Source organism: Biomphalaria glabrata, chromosome 7 (assembly GCF_947242115.1).
Source record: "Biomphalaria glabrata chromosome 7, xgBioGlab47.1, whole genome shotgun sequence".
In the NCBI taxonomy this organism is placed as follows: Eukaryota; Metazoa; Mollusca; class Gastropoda; family Planorbidae; genus Biomphalaria; species Biomphalaria glabrata.
This window is the reverse complement of record NC_074717.1, coordinates 16,087,801-16,109,604: the sequence shown is the minus strand read 5'-3', so window position 1 is coordinate 16,109,604 and position 21,804 is coordinate 16,087,801. Positions and strand designations below refer to the sequence as shown.

The window sequence follows — 21,804 nt, the reverse complement described above, 5'->3', positions numbered from 1 at the left end:
TTCGTAAACTTTGTATTCATAGAGGCTATGGAAAGAAAGAAGAAAAAGATTGGGCCTCTTCAAAACAATTACATGAATCATAAAACTTCAGTTAGGCCAGGAGAGGCGCGGTAGCTGAGCGGCAAAGCGCTTGGCTTCTGAACCGGGGGCCCCGGGTTCGAATCCTGGTGAAGACTGGGATTTTCAACTTCGGAATCCTTAGGCGCCTCTGAGTCCACCCAGCTCCAATGGGTACATGATATTAGTTGGGTAAACGTAAAGGCGGTTGGTCGTTGTGCTGGCTACATGACACCCTCGTTAACCGTAGGCCACAAAAACAGATGAACCTTACATCATCTGCCCTATAGACCACAAGGTCTGAAAGGGGAACTGGTTAGGCCAGGTTCACATCTAACTTTGCATTCACTTGCACCTATCCTTCGATCCGCTGTACCGTTGGGGCACTACACAAGATCTGTAAACCTTCTTTCTCCATTCTTATCTCTCATTTGTCTTTGATATAATTTCATTTGGATGTTCTTTCTGAATATATTGAAGCCTGCCTGGGTGGACCACTTTGGGGGCCGATTTTGAGTTTGTGTTTCCACACAAACTGTCTTTGTAATCTTGTTTTAAAAACATTTCCTCCTTTAGGAAGCCGATGACTGTTTTGTAAGAGCAATTATTTTTTTCTTAATAACCAGTGAATGATAAATTTGAACAAAAATAGGAACATTTTTAATCCGACCAAATGATAAGCCTATAGGTCCAGACCATTTAGATAGATAGATAGATAGATAGATAGATAGATAGATAGATAGATAGATAGATAGATAGATAGATAGATAGATAGATAGATAGATAGAGTACCAGGTGACCGAGCCTTGCTCGTTTGAATAATTTGTTGAGGAAATACATTCATTTATTTTTTTTTAAAGTTGCTTTCTGGTTTTTTAGTTCTAAATGTCAATGTACATGGCGATTAGAATAGAAAGTCTCTTAAGTCCCCATACCTGAGATGAACTCCTATTGAAAAATCGGAGCAGGAAAGACTCAATCCTCTCGTATTGCTCTGGCAAGAAACTGGGCCGTTCGGTAAGTTCCCATATGTCACAGTCTTAGTTGACATTGCATGATCTAAAGTTCACGTCATGTTAATAGTTTAAAAGACACGTGGAATTCCTGATGTAGAAAACAGGAAGTAGAATGAACAAAGTTGACTTTGAGTTCAGTCAAGTCAAGTCAGTAAGGTCTTGCTCCCGGTACAGGAAGGTTGGACGTTTCCTCCTGGACTGGTGGATATGTATGCATATAGCATGAGAGTCGAAGGACTAGTCATTGTTGATTAATAATATTTGAGAGTTGATTTCATAATGTGCTTATTGGATATTAAGGTATTATTCGTATTTCAATGGATATCTATAGTTGAAGCTCCAGTGTCACTAGTAGTAATGTTCTTATTGTTACCCGCTGAGATGCGGACGTGATTTGTTGTTAACGTATTGGATACTTTTGATACCGCTGTTATGCGGATAGGATTATTATTTCTTGACTTGTAGCACTAACAAGGAGTGCAGTATATTATTATTATGTTGTAAATAAACTTAATGTTGTCTGCTGAACGGACTTGAGTCAGTCGTATAGTGTTTGTCTCGTCACGTGTCTAGAGCACTTCAGGAAGTAAGAACCCAGTATTACACCATTCAATCAGTCTCTAATATTCAACGTTCATTGACATTCAACCTGGCATTTACATTTTTGGTAGCCAGTATGTTGTGTTCTAGACACGCACGGACTCAACTCAAACACCACTCAAGCGAAACCAGTCACAAGTATTCAAGTAGATCATCATTGAACTAACCTGAGCCTGCATTTTTTCACCGGTTGACCGTACCCGTATTTACTAGAGTCCACTTTATCATTGACCAATTCGAACTTAACATCTATAGCTTATATATTTAAACCTGGTCAATGCTTATTTCTCCACTATTGTCGACATCTTGAGATTTAGCACGGCGTGACATCACCATTGGCAGAAACCGAAGACAGCTGATACATTTGTGTGGGTGAAAAACTCAAGGCGTCGCTCGAAGACAGCTGATACATTTGTGTGGGTGAAAAACTCAAGGCGTCGCTCGAAGACAGCTGATACATTTGTGTGGGTGAAAAATTCAAGGCGTCGCCTGAAGACAGATGATACATCTTTTCCACGTGAGCGCTCGTCACCAACTTTTGACACGCTCTTGCATTGTCAGGTTTCACCTTACATTGCTATACAGAAGGTCCTCCATTTAGACCTCTGTTCACTTATGGTCATTCTGTTTTTTCAGAGACTTTACATATTTGGATTATCTAAGCTGAAGTCTTCCACTTAAGTACTGTTGGATTTATTGGATTATTTATACGAATGTTCAAGTACTTTTGGATTATTGATCTTTGAAATTGAAGCTGGACTAACTTGTACTACCTATTGGCGCTCTCCTAGTCATCGTTGTACGCTGAAGAAATAACACGTGCCTGCATTACTACACTTACCTCTTGGATTATCTTATTGGATTATTTGGATTACCTGTTGGACTTGTGTTAATTGTAAAGGTCAAGCGGAAATATTTTTTGACATTACTTGAGCATTTGAGCCATCTTATGGCATATGACTGGATTATTTTACTACTACTTTGATGCTCACATTGATGTGTATTCTCAATCGGATTACTTAGTTACCTTACCCATGGATTATTACTGAATTACTAAAGCTGTATTTGTATTTGACAAGCTACAAGAGAAAAGGGGATGAATCTACACTAGTCTACAAAATAAAGAATCTGTAAGTAATAATTAAGAATTGGATATATGATTAATAAAGTACATTGATTTTGCTGTGGTATAGCAGTAATTGAAGTTGATTATATATAGAGTTAGTGATTGATAACTCTTGGAACCATATTAAATTGTTTTTCATTTTTTATATTTGTTACCTTAAAGGGCGGTCGGCGTGGGTCTGTCTTATGTTTTGAGACTGAGGCGGCACAATTTATTTGCTCCGTTCCATTTCACTTCATCTGATAGGAATCTTTAGGGATTTTCTTTTTGTTCTCCTAGTCCTAATAAGGTCCGAGTAGACCAGCCTTGTTCGGTAGGGACTTCTAGATCACTCAGAAATTTTTTGTTTAGTCGTATATACTTATGTTTGTACAATCGTAGTGTAATTTCTCTTCGTATTCATATTGTTTGTATAAGTCTTGTATTTACACATCTGTGATTCTCCTGTCAAAGTCTTCTATTTATTGATTTCTTTTAAAGCAGACTGTATTGTTATCTATATTGTTTTTGTGTTCGTCACTTATCCGTTAATTTATCTCTTTATTCTCTCATTAATTTTTTTTTCATTTTTTCACTGCACATATAACATGTTACAATCGCATATTTGAAGTAATAATATTGTGTATATATATACTATCACTTGAATTAGAGCCTTATTTTTTTAGCTCTTGTACTTTTGTATTGACACATTTCTCGTACTCTGATTATTTTGTTGGTACATTTTGACGCAACACTTGTTACTATTGACTAATTTGTACATTACATCTAGCACAAATTAACAACAGGGTCTACTTTGTTTTGTTACATTTTTTGAACTTGATTATTTTGTGAATATAATTTTGGCACAGCACTTGTCACTATTGATTACTCATCCATTGAATCTATTGATGCCATATTCTACATATAACTTTGATTGTATTTGTACACATGACACTTCAAAAAGTCATATGTGTCCAAATTTTTGAAAATATGTAAATTATTTTTTCATGAGTCCATTTGAACAGAACTCAGTCATAATGGAACCTGAGTATGTGACACTATTTATTGAAATGTATTTCTCATTTTTTCAAATGTACATAATCTTTGTAAATTGTATAGATTTGAATGTGACATTGATCTTCACTGATGAATTTATTTTTCACATATCAGTTTTGAAGACTATTTGAGCTTAATTCATGGCTTGAAACGATATACTTGATGATATGTAATGCAAACAATGATTTTTTGAGGAGAAGATTGTATTTAATATGAGAAACTAATGGAGCATTATTGACGGCTCGTGAAGTAATATATTTGATGATGTGTTGTAGACACTGATTTTTTGAGAAGATTGTATTTAATATGAGAAGTATTGGAGCATTATTCATGGCTCCTGAAGTAATATATTTGATAGTGTGTGATGTAGACACTGATTTTTGAGAAGAATATTGTATTTAATATGAGAAATTATTGGAGCATTATTGATGGCTCGTGAAGCAATATATTTGAAGAGTGTGGTGTAGACACTGATTTTTTTGAGGAGAAGATTGTATTTAATGAGAAACTATTGGAGCATTATTGATGGCTCGTGAAGTAATATATATAGTGTGTGATGTAGACACTGATTTTTGAGAAGAATATTGTATTGATATGAGAAAATTATTGGAGCATTATTGATGGCTCGTGAAGCAATATATTTGATATGTGTTGTAGACACTGATTTTTTGAGAAGATTGTATTTAATATGAGAAATTTATTGGAGCATTATTGATGGCTCGTGAAGCAATATATTTGATATGTGATGTAAGCACTGATTTTTTTGAAAGAACGTTGTATTTGATTGATGAAGACTATTAGATCAATATTAATGGCTCAAAGTAATATAATTGATATTGTGTAGCGTAAACTAATTTTTCGAGAGAAGATTGTAACTTATACTTATGTTAAAACAACTTGAGTTCACAGTAAGACATATGAGCCAAATGAATATCATGATAACGACCTTCACGCTTTAATATGCTTATGACTTTGATGATTTAGACGTTCCCCATAAATCATCATTGAAGAATATATTTTCTTGACTTTCATGATTTAGTTGCATTGTCAAAACATTGTCATTATTTTCGTACACAAACCATTGAGACAACATACATATTTATTATAGATATATTTCACTTGCATTGATTTATTTGAGAGAACATTGTCAATATTTTTTAATTTGACCATGTAACCATTGTCAATATTTTTCATTTGATTATGTAACCTGATTGGATAAACTAAGTATATTTGTATACGAGCATTTTTCACGGCTGCTCTCACTCTGTTGTAAAATTAATATTGAAAGCATTCTATTGAGGAATTAAGAATTTACTTTGAAATTTTGTGTAAAGAAGAAACACTTGCTTTTTGAGTAATGTTGACAACTATGAGTACTGTGTACACAGACAAATATTTTTTCAAATATTGTAAGGTCAAATGAGACCATATATTAGTCTCATCAAAATTTTTTGATAGCATGATAAGACATGTGCAAGATGTTGTAGAACAAATTGTACATTTGTATATATTATTTTTTCTCTCAAAAGATGTGACTATACATTTAATAGTATTATTACTTAAATTTTAAAAGATTTTTTCAAAATCTTTTTTTGAGGGAAAGGGCGTAATGTCACAGTCTTAGTTGACATTGCATGATCTAAAGTTCACGTCATGTTAATAGTTTAAAAGACACGTGGAATTCCTGATGTAGAAAACAGGAAGTAGAATGAACAAAGTTGACTTTGAGTTCAGTCAAGTCAAGTCAGTAAGGTCTTGCTCCCGGTACAGGAAGGTTGGACGTTTCCTCCTGGACTGGTGGATATGTATGCATATAGCATGAGAGTCGAAGGACTAGTCATTGTTGATTAATAATATTTGAGAGTTGATTTCATAATGTGCTTATTGGATATTAAGGTATTATTCGTATTTCAATGGATATCTATAGTTGAAGCTCCAGTGTCACTAGTAGTAATGTTCTTATTGTTACCCGCTGAGATGCGGACGTGATTTGTTGTTAACGTATTGGATACTTTTGATACCGCTGTTATGCGGATAGGATTATTATTTCTTGACTTGTAGCACTAACAAGGAGTGCAGTATATTATTATTATGTTGTAAATAAACTTAATGTTGTCTGCTGAACGGACTTGAGTCAGTCGTATAGTGTTTGTCTCGTCACGTGTCTAGAGCACTTCAGGAAGTAAGAACCCAGTATTACACCATTCAATCAGTCTCTAATATTCAACGTTCATTGACATTCAACCTGGCATTTACATTTTTGGTAGCCAGTATGTTGTGTTCTAGACACGCACGGACTCAACTCAAACACCACTCAAGCGAAACCAGTCACAAGTATTCAAGTAGATCATCATTGAACTAACCTGAGCCTGCATTTTTTCACCGGTTGACCGTACCCGTATTTACTAGAGTCCACTTTATCATTGACCAATTCGAACTTAACATCTATAGCTTATATATTTAAACCTGGTCAATGCTTATTTCTCCACTATTGTCGACATCTTGAGATTTAGCACGGCGTGACATCACCATTGGCAGAAACCGAAGACAGCTGATACATTTGTGTGGGTGAAAAACTCAAGGCGTCGCTCGAAGACAGCTGATACATTTGTGTGGGTGAAAAACTCAAGGCGTCGCTCGAAGACAGCTGATACATTTGTGTGGGTGAAAAATTCAAGGCGTCGCCTGAAGACAGATGATACATCTTTTCCACGTGAGCGCTCGTCACCAACTTTTGACACGCTCTTGCATTGTCAGGTTTCACCTTACATTGCTATACAGAAGGTCCTCCATTTAGACCTCTGTTCACTTATGGTCATTCTGTTTTTTCAGAGACTTTACATATTTGGATTATCTAAGCTGAAGTCTTCCACTTAAGTACTGTTGGATTTATTGGATTATTTATACGAATGTTCAAGTACTTTTGGATTATTGATCTTTGAAATTGAAGCTGGACTAACTTGTACTACCTATTGGCGCTCTCCTAGTCATCGTTGTACGCTGAAGAAATAACACGTGCCTGCATTACTACACTTACCTCTTGGATTATCTTATTGGATTATTTGGATTACCTGTTGGACTTGTGTTAATTGTAAAGGTCAAGCGGAAATATTTTTTGACATTACTTGAGCATTTGAGCCATCTTATGGCATATGACTGGATTATTTTACTACTACTTTGATGCTCACATTGATGTGTATTCTCAATCGGATTACTTAGTTACCTTACCCATGGATTATTACTGAATTACTAAAGCTGTATTTGTATTTGACAAGCTACAAGAGAAAAGGGGATGAATCTACACTAGTCTACAAAATAAAGAATCTGTAAGTAATAATTAAGAATTGGATATATGATTAATAAAGTACATTGATTTTGCTGTGGTATAGCAGTAATTGAAGTTGATTATATATAGAGTTAGTGATTGATAACTCTTGGAACCATATTAAATTGTTTTTCATTTTTTATATTTGTTACCTTAAAGGGCGGTCGGCGTGGGTCTGTCTTATGTTTTGAGACTGAGGCGGCACAATTTATTTGCTCCGTTCCATTTCACTTCATCTGATAGGAATCTTTAGGGATTTTCTTTTTGTTCTCCTAGTCCTAATAAGGTCCGAGTAGACCAGCCTTGTTCGGTAGGGACTTCTAGATCACTCAGAAATTTTTTGTTTAGTCGTATATACTTATGTTTGTACAATCGTAGTGTAATTTCTCTTCGTATTCATATTGTTTGTATAAGTCTTGTATTTACACATCTGTGATTCTCCTGTCAAAGTCTTCTATTTATTGATTTCTTTTAAAGCAGACTGTATTGTTATCTATATTGTTTTTGTGTTCGTCACTTATCCGTTAATTTATCTCTTTATTCTCTCATTAATTTTTTTTTCATTTTTTCACTGCACATATAACATGTTACAATCGCATATTTGAAGTAATAATATTGTGTATATATATACTATCACTTGAATTAGAGCCTTATTTTTTTAGCTCTTGTACTTTTGTATTGACACATTTCTCGTACTCTGATTATTTTGTTGGTACATTTTGACGCAACACTTGTTACTATTGACTAATTTGTACATTACATCTAGCACAAATTAACAACAGGGTCTACTTTGTTTTGTTACATTTTTTGAACTTGATTATTTTGTGAATATAATTTTGGCACAGCACTTGTCACTATTGATTACTCATCCATTGAATCTATTGATGCCATATTCTACATATAACTTTGATTGTATTTGTACACATGACACTTCAAAAAGTCATATGTGTCCAAATTTTTGAAAATATGTAAATTATTTTTTCATGAGTCCATTTGAACAGAACTCAGTCATAATGGAACCTGAGTATGTGACACTATTTATTGAAATGTATTTCTCATTTTTTCAAATGTACATAATCTTTGTAAATTGTATAGATTTGAATGTGACATTGATCTTCACTGATGAATTTATTTTTCACATATCAGTTTTGAAGACTATTTGAGCTTAATTCATGGCTTGAAACGATATACTTGATGATATGTAATGCAAACAATGATTTTTTGAGGAGAAGATTGTATTTAATATGAGAAACTAATGGAGCATTATTGACGGCTCGTGAAGTAATATATTTGATGATGTGTTGTAGACACTGATTTTTTGAGAAGATTGTATTTAATATGAGAAGTATTGGAGCATTATTCATGGCTCCTGAAGTAATATATTTGATAGTGTGTGATGTAGACACTGATTTTTGAGAAGAATATTGTATTTAATATGAGAAATTATTGGAGCATTATTGATGGCTCGTGAAGCAATATATTTGAAGAGTGTGGTGTAGACACTGATTTTTTTGAGGAGAAGATTGTATTTAATGAGAAACTATTGGAGCATTATTGATGGCTCGTGAAGTAATATATATAGTGTGTGATGTAGACACTGATTTTTGAGAAGAATATTGTATTGATATGAGAAAATTATTGGAGCATTATTGATGGCTCGTGAAGCAATATATTTGATATGTGTTGTAGACACTGATTTTTTGAGAAGATTGTATTTAATATGAGAAATTTATTGGAGCATTATTGATGGCTCGTGAAGCAATATATTTGATATGTGATGTAAGCACTGATTTTTTTGAAAGAACGTTGTATTTGATTGATGAAGACTATTAGATCAATATTAATGGCTCAAAGTAATATAATTGATATTGTGTAGCGTAAACTAATTTTTCGAGAGAAGATTGTAACTTATACTTATGTTAAAACAACTTGAGTTCACAGTAAGACATATGAGCCAAATGAATATCATGATAACGACCTTCACGCTTTAATATGCTTATGACTTTGATGATTTAGACGTTCCCCATAAATCATCATTGAAGAATATATTTTCTTGACTTTCATGATTTAGTTGCATTGTCAAAACATTGTCATTATTTTCGTACACAAACCATTGAGACAACATACATATTTATTATAGATATATTTCACTTGCATTGATTTATTTGAGAGAACATTGTCAATATTTTTTAATTTGACCATGTAACCATTGTCAATATTTTTCATTTGATTATGTAACCTGATTGGATAAACTAAGTATATTTGTATACGAGCATTTTTCACGGCTGCTCTCACTCTGTTGTAAAATTAATATTGAAAGCATTCTATTGAGGAATTAAGAATTTACTTTGAAATTTTGTGTAAAGAAGAAACACTTGCTTTTTGAGTAATGTTGACAACTATGAGTACTGTGTACACAGACAAATATTTTTTCAAATATTGTAAGGTCAAATGAGACCATATATTAGTCTCATCAAAATTTTTTGATAGCATGATAAGACATGTGCAAGATGTTGTAGAACAAATTGTACATTTGTATATATTATTTTTTCTCTCAAAAGATGTGACTATACATTTAATAGTATTATTACTTAAATTTTAAAAGATTTTTTCAAAATCTTTTTTTGAGGGAAAGGGCGTAATGTCACAGTCTTAGTTGACATTGCATGATCTAAAGTTCACGTCATGTTAATAGTTTAAAAGACACGTGGAATTCCTGATGTAGAAAACAGGAAGTAGAATGAACAAAGTTGACTTTGAGTTCAGTCAAGTCAAGTCAGTAAGGTCTTGCTCCCGGTACAGGAAGGTTGGACGTTTCCTCCTGGACTGGTGGATATGTATGCATATAGCATGAGAGTCGAAGGACTAGTCATTGTTGATTAATAATATTTGAGAGTTGATTTCATAATGTGCTTATTGGATATTAAGGTATTATTCGTATTTCAATGGATATCTATAGTTGAAGCTCCAGTGTCACTAGTAGTAATTGTTCTTATTGTTACCCGCTGAGATGCGGACGTGATTTGTTGTTAACGTATTGGATACTTTTGATACCGCTGTTATGCGGATAGGATTATTATTTCTTGACTTGTAGCACTAACAAGGAGTGCAGTATATTATTATTATGTTGTAAATAAACTTAATGTTGTCTGCTGAACGGACTTGAGTCAGTCGTATAGTGTTTGTCTCGTCACGTGTCTAGAGCACTTCAGGAAGTAAGAACCCAGTATTACACCATTCAATCAGTCTCTAATATTCAACGTTCATTGACATTCAACCTGGCATTTACACCATACCTTCAATGAAGTCTAGTAGGGAATCGGCGCCATAAGCGCCATTGTCCCATTGATTGTTAGAAAGCTTTTATCCAACAACCAGGACTGGACATGGGATTCCCCATCCCGTGTCCTGTTTGAGGGCTGAGGGTTTCCAGTAGTGTGACAGGTTAGCGAAAGTGACGTGTGTTTGGCTGGTTTAATGTCTAGGGGATGATTATTTTCGAAATTATCACACACCGACCCCTCAGCATATAAATCGGGAGCAGGCACGCAACGAGACAAGCAATGAAAGAGAGATACAAAGTTAAAATTGAAGAATATTTATTTACATAAATATTTACATAGAAGAATAAAAAGGGGGAGGGTTTGCATCTATCTCTAATCAATACTAGGCCTATATTTAATCATCACTCTTGCACTTAATAAGAGAGTATGTCACGTTGTCTTCTGAATTTAGCTGGTTGTCCTGCTTGGGTCGCTGCTGGCTGTGTCCTGGCTTGAGGTTCTGCAGCTGGAGGTGGCGCTCTAGCGGGCAGAGGGACGCCGGTGATACAGTTCTTGTGGAGTCTCAATCCAAAGTTCTGATATCTGTAGTGGGCACAGTAGGGAGGGTGGCCGGCTACCGTGGGCACAAGGGTACTGCGGGCAAAGCTGATCTGCCGGGGGCAGCGTAGCTAACAATAAATCCAGTGAGTTGCGGAGTTCCAGGTGGAGCTATGACGTCTCTCACAGACTCTGGGTCTATAGGGACGTCGTGCCTAATGGGTTGACAAGTGGACTGTCAAATAGGCAGGCACGTAGAGCCGATAGCACCAAGTAAGTAGTTGAGAAGATCCAAGTAGGCAGTAGATGATACTCAATAGCAAATAGGCTGTAGTGCAGTGCTGAATAGCAGTAAGTACATAGGCAGACACCTGAAGGAGGCTGCGGATAAATAAAGACAAGTTAAGGCATGTCTCTCATGCATCTTATTGATGCCCTTGACTGAGGTGCATTCGTCAGATTGACAAAATTGCATTAGAGCACAGTGGGGAGATGATGACAAATGGGATTTGGAAAATAGATGGCTGATAGTATCAGTATAAAAATGTACATAAAAGGGGAAATAATAATCTCAAATAAACAACACAAGTTGGAAGAGAAAGGGGTGGAATGGGCGGTGGTCAGCGACCATGACGGTTAGTTTACATACGACCGTCGGCCGAGAACAATGGAGCGCTTGAATCGGGAGAGCGTCCGTTCAAGGGGCGCAACTCTCGCCAAAATAGAATGACTACAGAGGAGATAATTCATATATCTTTTCTAAGCGCAGTATTAGTGCGCTAGTAAAATTATTAAGGCGGTCAACCGAGATAAAGGAAATAAAATAAGATGTACAAATATATACATGGTTGCATCAACGATCAATTGAGCAACGTAGCATTAATAGATTAATGCAATACATAATTATATATATATACACATATTCCATGTTTATGTTTTCTACTTACGACAGTGAGAAATACACAATGCACTAATTAAATATAAATGAAATAATAAAATACTCATGATAATATCCAGTGAGAAATATGCACAAAGTAATTAAGATGGAACTGTGATTAAGTTCGGCTTACCACCAGGTATTCCTCTAAGAGTAAGAGTGAATGAAATAGTCCAGACTCGATTTCCAGCGATAGAGAAATGAGCGGGTCTGGTTTGACTTAGTCTACCTTATAAGGTCCGGGAGAGATGGGCGGAAACAGGAAATGCGATAGGCCAAAGATTATCTCTCGCGTGGATGAAGTCCGACAAGAGTCGCACCTTGGAGTGTCACGAGGCGTGTTGACCCAAGTAATCTCTTTGATCAAAGAGAGACGTGGGAGAGGGGGGGTAAGAAAGAGTGACTTGCATTGCACCCAAGGTGGTGTCAACTGCGACCGTCAGACATCCGGCGGGTAAGACCAAAGAGACTGTGTGTTTATCTATCTCCGATCAAGGGGAGATAAGTGAAAGGACGCGGCCTAGCTATCTCCAAGGTGGTGGACTAAGTCTAGCCTGAAGAGGAAAAGGTGGGGCGGGTGAAGAAATTGGGGATAGGATGGAGAAATAAAATAAATGAATAATAATAAATAATAATTAATGCTGAGATAAGTTTGAGTGACTCTGACAGCAAGCTTTTGACTTGTCACAAGTAGTAGCGGCCGTAGTGGTGACTGGGCGGAAACCAGACCGTACCCGTACACAGCGCACCGCCCCCGGAACGGGTCCCACTCGCAATAAATGGCCGAGGGCAGCACTTACCATGGAAAGCTTGTCTCATATTCCTATAATGTTACCGCCACTGTTCCGTGCGGGACTGGTGTGCGGGCTATTAGTTCCATCCCTACCCCGAGAGAGATAAAAAAAAAGCTCACCCAGGGAATCCCGAAAGGACCTGGTTCGCTACTCGTTCTTGGTCTATCTAGTTCCACTACTAGACGTTTCCACCGGAAGCGCCACGCTGAGGCGACGGGTAGCTGGAATCCTCCGGTAAGTCCCCATACAGAACACACCTGTATGGACAGTATAGATAGACTTCTTATGGTTCGACAGTTAGAGAAAGCACTATCCCGTATGGGGGGACGAGCGTTTGCAAAAGGCAGTCTTTTTTTGTGAGTAGAAAGGTGGAAGACGTAACAGAGATGTCCCACAGAAACACTTTAAAGATCAGCTTAGGCACCAACTTGCTTTAACTGACATAGATGAGAGCATCTGACTGCAGGCGGCTTCAGAACGAGATAGCAGGATACACCAAATAAAATCCACTGCCAAGGACAGACGTAGACGGCGAAAAGAGAATCTAAATCGACCACCGGCATACATTGGTTATATTTTCGTTGGATGTGGCAAACTATGTGTGTCGCAGCTGGTGCTGCGTAGTCACGTAAAATAATGCACTCCTCCTAGTATTATATCTAGACTAGTTCTAGATCTATTCATTCTAGTTATGGTTCTAGATCTAGAACGAATCCACGACAATTCGTTCACTGACATTTCGTTCACCGACAAATCTTTTAAACAAATTAAACACGCAACGAGAATATATAATATTAACAATATGTTTCTATTCAGTGAACGATTTGGAATGTGAACCATTTGTCGGTGAACGAATTGACAGTGAACGATTTGGAATGTGAACGATTTGTCGTGAACCAAATGTCGGTGAACAAGTTGTCGGTGAGTAATATATTGGGTGAACGAATTTTCGGGTGAACGAAATGTCTGTGAACGAATTGTCGCGTAAACGAAAAGTCGTGAATCCATTGTCGTGGAAACCGTTATGGATAACCGTGTTTGTCCACCCACCCACCATGTATTGGCAAGCTGAATAGAGGAATTGTAAAGGTTGAGAAGCAGCCCCCGCAAATAGGCCTAAAGACAAGGAATAGTCAAGCCATGATCGTTTCATTGATAAAAGTATTGCATTATTTGCTATCAGAGTAATTGGCGACATTCATATAAGAGCCGGGCCCTCATAAACCCAATCGACATAATAAATGGCGAATTGGCCCTTAGGGAAATGTGTAGTTGAAATCTCAATTCATTAGTTCATAAACTTGAAAACTGTTTATGTTTTTAATTCTATAAATCATAAAACAAGTAATATTCCTGCTGTCGTGGTCATGCTTTGGAGTTTGAAGCTTTTAGTGCTGAAACAAATGATGACTAAAATGACATGTAACAGAATAGTAGCACTAATGTACAAAGGTTATTGAGAGAAGAAGGTGAATAAAATAAATAGGCACCGAATAGTATTCGAACGGAGGCGCGGCGGCTGGGCGGAAAAGCGCTTGGCTTTCGAACCACGGGTTCCAGGTTCTAATCAAGGTGAAGACTGGGATTTTTAATTTCAAGATCTTTGGGTGCCTCTGAGTCAACCCAAATAGATTGCAAGGTCTTAAAGGGAAACTTTATTTTACTCAGGATTCGAACAAAGGTCCTCAAAAAAAACAACAACAATTGCCTAGACAAAATAATAGCTGCGTTACCCTTCCGGGGACTGCTAAAAGCAATATATATATACATATATATACACACAAATTTATGAAAAACCTACCAAAAATGTTTATTGTAGCTTTAGGTGACTGTGGAACATAAAGATTAGGTCGGTATTCCTGCTTACGAAATAATTCTGGAACATTGACTTTGAACTGGGGCAAATCAATCGATGGGTATCGAATCAGGTCAATCAGATAGGGTGTATGATAATAGTTCAGTACTCCATTTGGCTGTAATAGTACAATGATTCAACTATCAAGGCCTAAAAAAGTTACATTTAAATTAAAATGAAACTTTAAAATATATTAATACAATATATTCTTCAATCAAGGAAAGTTATCCTTTTCAAGCTGGAAATTACCTTCACAATCATCTCTCCAATATGTTCGTCCTTCCCCATAAAAGACACAGCAGTTACTCTAAAAGTTAATTTATCTTTCCTGAAAGACTTAGCTGGCACAATAGGCAAGTAAATATCTTGAGAATCACCTGGCTCCAGCTTTTAAACCACATGAAAAGCAGAAATTTAAAAGAAATAACTCATCGATAGCACTTAAATAGACTTTAGACTAAGTAATGATAGGTAGATATTAAATGGAAGCTTCGATGGTTTTTCAGATTTGATTCTTGAGTTATTGACACATTTCAATAAAATTTAGTTATTTAGATCTAAAACATCAGAATAACCAAATAGTAACATTTTCACCCACACACCCCCTGTCCCAAAAAGTAAATAGGCCGTGTCACCGACTGATTCTAAAAAACTGGTCAGTGTAGGTCTAGCCTAGAACTTCAGTAGGTATGTTTAGTCGATCACTACAAGACGACGACGCGATAGTGTTTGTTGCATGTTGAGTGGTCAGGAGAGAAAAATCTTACTGACAAAGATAGTCAAGCATGTAGATCTACTCTTAACATGCATTTTTTCTTTGCTTAGAATATCTAGATCTATTTCTTTTACGAGATTGTAAACTTTCTTTACTGTATGGTTTTCCATTATACAGTAAATCAATAGATTTTTTTATAAATGAAGGTAGACACTTTTCTAAAGATTTTAATCAAAGGGGAAAAATTCTACTATATATTTACCAAATAACACTCACTCACTGATCAAGAGATCTCTTAAACTGTCGTACAGAGCAGCAAACTACTAGGTACACAGGTTTCTTTCTTTTTACCTCTTAGGCGCTTGCTAAGAACCGATTTGATAGATTCGCAACTTGACCACAGCTATTCGTCAAAAAAGCTTTCAAATCTATCAAACCTTTGTATTTTATTTTCGGTATTTCCTTCAAAGAGGAGGCAATGTGGCTGAGTGGTAAGGCACTTAGCTTCCGAACCGGGGTCCAGGGTTCGAATCCTGGTGAATTTTAAATTTCGGGATCTTCGGGAGCCTCTGAGTCCACCCAGCTCTTATGGGTACCTGACGTTAGTTGGAGAAAAGTAAAGGCGGTTGGTCGCTGTGCTGGCCACATGACACCCTCGTTAACCGTAGGCCACAGAATCAGATGACCGTTACATCATCTGGCCTATAGACCATAATGTCTGAAAGGGGAACTTTACTTGCTTTAAATTAAAAGATAAAACGACGTCTCCTTCTTCAAATTTTATTTTTTAAACATGTAATTTTACTAATATTCATATAAATTACATACACTAAAAACTTCTTTTCGCCGCCCCCTCTCCTTGTTCGTCTTTGACTTATCGTTACAAACAGCTACAAGAACTGAACCAATGATAAGGCGTTTTTTATCTGTAGTTGAAAACGCAAATTATATCAAAAAAATGTCAAAACCATCGGAGTTTCCATTTAAACAAAAAGATAATATTACAAAAACAATAGTTTGATGATCTCCCTTATGTGTAGTAGGACTATATGAGGTGACATAGCCCATTTCTCCAACACTAACAAACTCAATATCTTGTCCTTCATGCATGGTCACTAGTATCTGGAAAAAAAAGAGAATATAAAACAGCAATATAATAGCTATACGAAAAACATTATATCGTAATAACTGAAGGGAGGTAACTTAACGATTTAAGTCATTGGTTAATATGCATGACTAAATGCATGACGCGTAGGACGTAATCATCTTCTTTTTCTGTATTATATAAGATAAGATAAGATAAGATAGAGATGTTAATTAAAAGGACATCGCAAACACATTACAACAATGTCTGCCTTGAGCACATCCTCTTCATGGGGGGGTGAATGAAAATGAATCGGTCAGTCAGCTAGGGCTGTGGTCCATATTGAAAATAGGGCTACCGAAATGGACCATTTTAAATGTTATTTTATTACAGCAATGGTACCCTCTGAACATGTCTTCTTCCAAAGCATTCTAGCATGGGCTCAGTGTCGGATTTAACTTGTGGAGGACCTGGGAAGGGCTATTGTGGAGGCCCTTATTTACTTTTCAAGTTTAATCCGAATGGACTTGTTTAATGCTAGAGTAACGGCTCATTAGAGTAGACCTACATTTAATTATATTATTCATTTGATTAGGCTTAGTTTGTGAAAGTTTCCATTTGAGTACAGGGAGGCTATACTCCGAAATGAATCCCGCAAGGGAGGGGGGATCTGAATTTTGTGACTGATTTTTTGCTTTGATTCTATTTATTTAAGTGACATTTTAATACTAAACCATCACTTGCCTCAGCGCAGCCAAGGGGATTTTAAGTTTAAAACCTCCTACCATGGGGTTTTGCAGTAAAATCTCCTCTTCTATAAAACAAAAAAGAATGCAAACGATAATCCCCAATTTCCAAGAGTATAGCTAAGGAAAATTTTTATTTTAAAACCCCATTATTAATATAAGACTATCCATACATCAGTCACCAGATTCTATGAGCGTAGCCAAGAGGGGTTTGTGTTTAAAACTCCCCTCTAGCGGGGTTTGAAGCTAAAAAATACCTCTTCAATATAAAAAAAGGAAATTACACACTCAAAATGCTATGATCGTAGCCATAGGGGGGTTTGAGTTTAAACCCTCCTTCACCGGGGTTTGAAGCTAAAAAAATACATTTTCTATATAAACAAAAGCAAATTACACACTCAAAATTCTATAAGCGTTGCCAAAGGGAACCCAACTTCAGCGGCGCTTGAAGCTAAAAAAAAAACACCTCTTCAATATAAAAAAAGCAAATTACACACTGAAAATTCTATGAGCATAGCCAAGCCAATGGGGGTTTTGAGTTTAAACCCCCTCCTCTAGAGGGCTTTTTTAAAAGTTTAAAACCCCTCCTGAAGGTTTTGAGTTTAAATACATCCCATACAGAGAGTTTTGAGGTTGAAAATTTATTCTAAAACAAACTACAGTAACCTAATTTTATGACCATATCTAATGGGGTTTGGAATTTTAAAAAAAAATCCATAAATTTTTTTGGTTTACTCCCAAAACCAAGTGATTTTGACGATAAAACCATAGACTATATATAGTCTATGGATAAAACTTCCCTTTTGATATAAAATCTAAAGCAAACTACAGTCATCTAATTCCAAGCGCGTAGCCATAGAGGTAACTTCTACCAGAGGCTGGGCTCCATTAATAAAGTGTAGTGAATAGTCATCTGCCGAAATGGAAAAAGTCTAAATGTGGCTCAACAAAGATGGCTAAGACGGATAGGAGTCAGTTATAGAGATCGTTTCTCAATCAAGGAAATCTATGCCGAACTGGGAGTCGACCCCTTATTAAGATTGCATGAGGTTTACGGGACATGTTCTCCGACAAAATGAGTTACTCATAATAAGAGTAGCGATGACATGGAGGCCATTACGAGGAAAGCGCAAACAGGGATAACCTAGTACAACTTAACGCTACACTTTCATGGAGGTTCTCAGAGCAGGTGGGATGATTCTCCAGACATTGCCAGTGACAGATTTTTGTGGAAGCAGCTTGCCGCCCAATGCGCCGAACGACGCGGGAGGATCTAAGTCAGTAAGATTAGCACATACGGATTTTGAAATAAAACTTTTTAATGGCAGGATAATGCACTGTAGATACCTCAGAATATGTATTTTGTTGGCTTTTAATACCAGAAATAGTGTTTGGCTGCGGGGCTCCTTCCTGCGCTGGGGGAGCTCACAGAGCTTCTCCAGACCCTCTTGGTGGCAATGGTGGGGAGTGTACAATTTTTCCACTAACTAATGAAGGGACTAATTATGTACAGACGCACGCACACACACATATTTTTTGTTTTGCCGGGGGGGGGGGAGAGGGAGAAAAAAATACCCCCCCTCGAAATAAAATCCTGGATGACACTGTGTATACTGATATAAATTCAACCCTAGTTTAAATAGGTCTTAAAATAATGAGCAATAAGTTAGTAATCGTCAGAACTTCATACAACTGAACAACTAACGTAAAAACCATTCTTTAGCAGGTAATGTACTCAGGGCCGCCGCTACCTATTGTGCAATGTGTGCATTGCACGCAGGCGGCCGAATGTAAGGGGCGGCCAAAACATTATTCCAAGAATCATTATTGTTTAAATTTTTGGTTTAATAAAAATACTTAAATATTTTATTTAAATTCTACTGATTCCATTATCCTTTGAAAACTTGGGGGATGGGGGGGGGGAGACAGACGATATTTGTACAATAAGAAATAATTTTGGAAAGTTAAGAAGAAAAAAAAAAGCGGCGCGCGAGGGATTCCCACGGATTTTTTCATTACATTCTTTACAAAAAATGCAAAGTTAAAATTGAAAATAAAACATCTTAGAGGGAATGGGGATACGACAACGATGCGAATATGAAAAGAAAAAGGAATGTTACAAAAATCAAAGAGCGCTTTAGGTCACAGTGTCCAGCTCAGTCTTAATGAATTTTTTTTTCTAAAAAAAAAAAGGGAGGGGGGCGGCATTTTTAAATTTCGCACGCAGGCGGCCACAACCCTCGCGGCGGCCCTGATTATGTACAAACATGTAGCTACTAGATGTTTAGCGTAGTACAGAAGACAAAGTATTTACTAGATACTAAGTCTTGAGAACATGACAGTCACCACTCTCCTATCTGATTCACTAATTACTCGGAACATTAAATCAGACCAAAATAGGACGGTTGCCTTGTAATATGGAATGTTCTGTCTGGACTTCGAACCATGTTCCCTGTCATCGCTGGGTAGGACGTAAAAATCTTCATTTCTAAAGTAACGTCAAATGCATATAAAACACAAAAAAAAATAGCATCTCTAAAAACTTATAATTTTAGATATAAAAACTTAGTTTCAACACATGTCTACGTCACATTTCTTAACCATGAACGTATTGTCGGTAAAATGCGAAAACAAAACAAAACAAGATTACAAAGAGAGTTTGTGCTAACACACAAACTCAGAGGCGGCCCCCGTGGGAGACGGATCCCTGTCAGATCCGCATATCGCAAGGAATATCCAAGACGTGATTTTGTTTTGATTGTTAAAAGTAATAATGTTTCAAAGATTCATTTGACGTTGTAAAAAATTTATTTTAGTCTAAATCAAGGCTGTCGCGTAGTGCGCTGGACTGTCGTTTGGATTCATCGATGGTCCCAGGTTCAAACCCTACCCGCTCCCATCCCCCGTCGTCCTGAGGGAGGTTTGGACTACAACTCTGAAGGAACATCCGAAACATGTAAAACAACAAACATTCTAAACTAGACCAAGAAATTCTAGATCTAGATTCTACAATGATTTTAATTAGAACTTAAATCTAAATCTAGTTTTTACAAATCTAGCTCGAATGTAAAAAAAAAATCTAGATCTAGTGTTTAAAAAAAATCTAGATCTAGTGTTTAAAAAAAATCTAGATCTAGTATAAAAAATCTAGATTAGATCTAAATCTAGCTATTGTATTTTTAAAATGCGAGTCACATTACGAGGTTTAATAAACATACAGAGTTGTTATAGAATTTCATTTAAAGAATTTATTCCATATGATGTCAGAGGAAAAATAAAATCCAATACGTCACACGGCCTAGTTAGACTAAAAAAATATCATCTATACGAGCAGTTTGTTGAGGGTTCATAGACATTGGTGCACCGAGTGATTTCTTTTAGCATTTCATTTAAAGAATTAACTCCATATGACGTCAAAGGAAAAAAAATTCCATTACGTCACACGTCCTAGTTAGACTAAAAAATGTCATCTATACGAGCAGCTTGTCGAGTGTTCATAGACATTGGTGCACCGAGTGAGATCTTTTAGCATTTCATTTAAAGAATTAAACCCCAATAGAAAGAAAACTATATGGAGAGCTCCCTGATTTGGAAACCACTGCGCAGTTCATCTCATGTATTGGTCTAGTCATATGAACACTCCAACATAACAATGAGAACGATGAAGAAGAAGAAGAAATTTAAAGAATTAACTCCATATGACGTCAAAGAAAAAAAAATTCCATTACATCACACGTCCTAGTTAGACTAAAAAAATGTCTTCTATACGAGCAGCTTCTCGAGGGTTCATAGACATTGGTGCACCGATTGAGTTCTTTTAGCATTTCATTTGATGGTTATTTAGACTAAATATGTATATAACATATATATAAAGGGATTAAAGAAGCTTTGTTTTGTTTTGTCTGTCAGTCTGTCTGTCCGTCATGTTAATAGCGAAAAAAAAAGACTAAAAGTTATTGAAAATTTGATTAAAATTTAATTTCGCTTCCGAAACATTGCATTAGTTTTAAGTTTCTATAATAGATTGTTCCGGATGTTTATGCATTTATAGTGAGATACCGTTAATTAAATTTGTGGGATGAGCTGTTATGAAAATTAGATGTACCATAGCCTTATGGAGAGATTTTCAAACCATAGTTTGGTGTTAGGAAGTTGTTTTCCTTAAAAATCGGAACATATTATTAACGATAATAAGATTTTCTAACGTTTTAGCTAGAAAGTTAAATGTAGTGTAAGAGAGAAGTGCGATTTTACATAAATAGAGTTAAAATATTTTTATTAAAAAATCCGGAACAACCAATTTTCGTAAAAGAGAAATTTATTTCTTTATTTATTAGAAGAGGGATTTCAAACATTTCGAAACAAAAACCGGAACATTCTTTACCGATTAAACAACTTTTATTATGTTTCGGCAAGAAAATTAATTGTAAAATAAAATAAAAAGTGATTTTCAATAATCGTTTCTAGTAAATTACTTTCTTATTTTAAAAATCCTGAACAATCTATTGTCGATATTTTTGAAAAAAATAAAGTCATTTGACATAAATTTGTTTTAAGTTCAAAATTCGGAACAGTTGATATGGATAAATAAACTACAGTGACATAGTGTCAAAGAATATAAGTGTAATATTAGTCAATTATGCAATTTCAAACAATCATTTGACATAATTTATTTTTTATAAAACAATATCCG

At 36.0% G+C, this 21,804-nt stretch overlaps 1 protein-coding gene across 2 annotated transcripts in view; it reads right to left on the bottom strand.

The window, feature by feature from the left end:
- The window catches only part of LOC106069365 (alpha-2-macroglobulin-like), a 237,685-nt gene that overhangs the window by 45,737 nt on the left and 170,144 nt on the right, over positions 1-21,804 (bottom strand). For both annotated transcript variants that reach the window (XR_008778985.1, XM_056036079.1), the window contains exons 21-23: positions 16,287-16,403; positions 14,816-14,953; positions 14,513-14,684 (exon numbers count right to left, since the gene is read on the bottom strand). Coding sequence is in view for 1 of the 2 variants with exons in the window: in XM_056036079.1 (XP_055892054.1) it covers positions 14,513-14,684; positions 14,816-14,953; positions 16,287-16,403 (427 nt within the window). In the remaining variant the exon portion in view is untranslated. The remainder of the gene's footprint in view (positions 1-14,512; positions 14,685-14,815; positions 14,954-16,286; positions 16,404-21,804) is intronic.